Source organism: Rhagoletis zephyria, unplaced genomic scaffold (assembly GCF_001687245.7).
Source record: "Rhagoletis zephyria isolate East Lansing unplaced genomic scaffold, Rhagoletis_zephyria_1.1 Rzeph_scaffold_00175, whole genome shotgun sequence".
Lineage (NCBI taxonomy): Eukaryota > Metazoa > Arthropoda > Insecta > Diptera > Tephritidae > Rhagoletis > Rhagoletis zephyria.
Window position 1 is genome coordinate 1 of NW_016157259.1, and position 2,450 is coordinate 2,450.

The 2,450-nt window shown below is 51.0% G+C and overlaps 1 protein-coding gene across 1 annotated transcript; it reads right to left on the minus strand.

The window, feature by feature from the left end:
* Positions 1 to 554: 554 nt before the first annotated feature.
* On the minus strand, positions 555 to 2,164 carry LOC108356946 (uncharacterized). The gene is made up of 2 exons (XM_017608047.1): positions 1,801 to 2,164; positions 555 to 1,674 (listed from the first exon to the last, which is right to left on the minus strand). Exon 2 carries the CDS (start codon positions 1,647 to 1,649, stop codon positions 555 to 557), a length of 1,095 nt encoding a protein of 364 aa, XP_017463536.1. The 5' UTR covers positions 1,650 to 1,674; positions 1,801 to 2,164.
* Between the last annotated feature and the right edge of the window lie 286 nt (positions 2,165 to 2,450).

The window sequence follows — 2,450 nt, forward strand, 5'->3', positions numbered from 1 at the left end:
CTATGTGCAGTTGTAAGACGTATGCTAGGGTGATGTTGAATGTGTTATTATGGCGTAGCCAAAGCTACGTTACAGTCCCCTCCCACTTCGGCGGACGACAAGTTGCGGTATTCTAGAGTTTTGGCCTAAGTATTATTGACCAGAGTACGTTGTACCCTGGCTCGGTCGGTGTGTGTGGGGCGGTCTTGGTTTTTTTTTATTGATTATTATTCATTGTTATTATCTAATTTTTTTTTTTTTTTTGCGTTGTAATAGGTATATGTGTGTATATACAAGTATATAGGTACAAAGTTTAATTTATAATGATATGAGAATTGTAATAAGTATACATTATAATAGGTACAATGTTTAATTTTTTTTTTTGTGTTCATACAAGAATTAGCAAAAAAAAAGGAAAACGTGANGTTGGTTGGTGGTGGTTTAATCTATATATTCCATGACCTTGGTCCTCCTCTTTGACCGGACGATGGCGTAGTTCGCATCTATCTGTGTGGCGAGCATGCGGTACCCTTTCCACTGAAATCGGCATCGCTCTTTATTGTTTCTCGGTCGTCTTAGCCGCAGCTTTTTGAATGGGTCGAATGTGTCCCCGGTGGCCGTTTCGTCGTTCGTTGTGGCCGGGTCCGCTTTGGATGGTGTTTCGGTGACCCTTGGTTCGGGGGTGATCTCCTGGGCTGGGTTTGTGGTTGCCGTGGCTGGCTCGGTGGTGTTGGCGGCTGTTGTCGCCGCGTCGACTGTGCTCTCTGACATGGCGAAGCGGCGACCCATTTTTGAGGTCGATCGTGGAGATATATTTTGCCTCCTTTGCCTGGGGTAACGGGCATGCGTCTGGTTCGCTGGCGGCATTGAGCTGGCGGTAATCGATACACATGCGCCAACTTCCTTGCTTTTGCCGAACTAAGACGATGGGGGAGCTGTATGCGCTTTTGGATGGTTCGATCCTTTCCCCCGCGAGGAGCTCGTCCACTTCGGCGTTTATCACCTGCTGCATGGCAGGGTTGCGTGGGTGATAGCGTTGTTTTAGTGGGCGATGATGCCGGAGTGTGATCTCGTGTTCGGCGGCGGTGCTGGGCCCGGTGATTTTGGAGAATCGCTCTCTGTGAGTTTCCAAAAAAATCGGCTAGTGTTTTATTTTGTTCCTCGTTCAAGTGTGCCCTTTCAATTAGGCTGCATAGCGCGTGTGTAGTATCAAGTCTCGGCGGTGGGGCGGGAGCTAGTGGCTGGTTGTCTAGTGACACAACGATGCCACGCTTTGCCAGGAAATCCATTCCCAATATCATTTTTTCAGCCAGATTGGGGATGACGGCCACCAGTGTGTTTGTTGCTTGGCCGTTATATTTAATTTGGACAGGATAGGAATGGGTGCTTGCGACGCACGTTTGGTCGGCTAACTGCACGTTTCGTTTGTTAGGATGTGGCTGAATATTGCGCTGTTCCAAATGCTTGCGTAGATATTCGTTGATGTATGTTAAGGTGGCTCCAGGGCTCGGATGTTCATGCCTTCGACCAGGACGTTCGCATAGAAGCGGCCATCGGGGCCTTGCCAGCCTGGTTGAGACGTGGTTGGTTGATCGGTGGGTGACTTGAAGATGGCTGTCCTCTCCTCGTGACACGGGAAATTCCTGGAGAGGGTTCCATCTCGTCCGCATCGTGAGCAGAATAGTCGCCTCGGACCTCTGCACTGGAATCGGCGGTGTCCGCGCTTTTTGCACCTCCAGCAGGTGTTCTTCGCATCGTATCGTTCGAGTGGAGTGGATAGGTAGTGTGCTGCTCNTCGTGAGCAGAATAGTCGCCTCGGACCTCTGCACTGGAATCGGCGGTGTCCGCGCTTTTTGCACCTCCAGCAGGTGTTCTTCGCATCGTATCGTTCGAGTGGAGTGAATAGGCAGTGTGCTGCTTGCCTGGTTTGCCTGGCCTCCTCGCTTTTGAGCAGCTCATATTCGTCGGTGAGTTCCATTAATTCTTCGATAGTATGGAACTCGCCCCGTTTTATGAATAATCGGTACTCCACTCGCAAGCCCACGTAGATGCGCTCCAAGTGGTCGTCGCTGCACATCGTTGGGTGCTGTCTGATCAGCGTTTGGAGGGCTAGGATGTAATCCTTGGCCTTCTCTCGGCTCTGCTGTTTCCGCTGGCGAATAGCGTCATCCAGCTGACTGACGTGTCGACGGGGAAGGAAGAATNTCTCTCGGCTCTGCTGTCTCCGCTGGCGAATAGCGTCTTCCAGCTGACTGACGTGTCGACGGGGAAGGAAGAATCGCTCAACTTCGGTGCGGAATATAGCCCAGGTGGTTATGTGTGGCCTTCGGACGCGGAACCATCGTAGTGCTCTGCCGCGGAGTATTTCGGATAAGGTTGGGAGGAGTTGATTTGGCGTGATTTGGTAGCATTCCGCCAGCTCCTCAATCCTCTCCAAGAAGTCGTGCAGAGTGTCGCCACCGGAGTAGTGA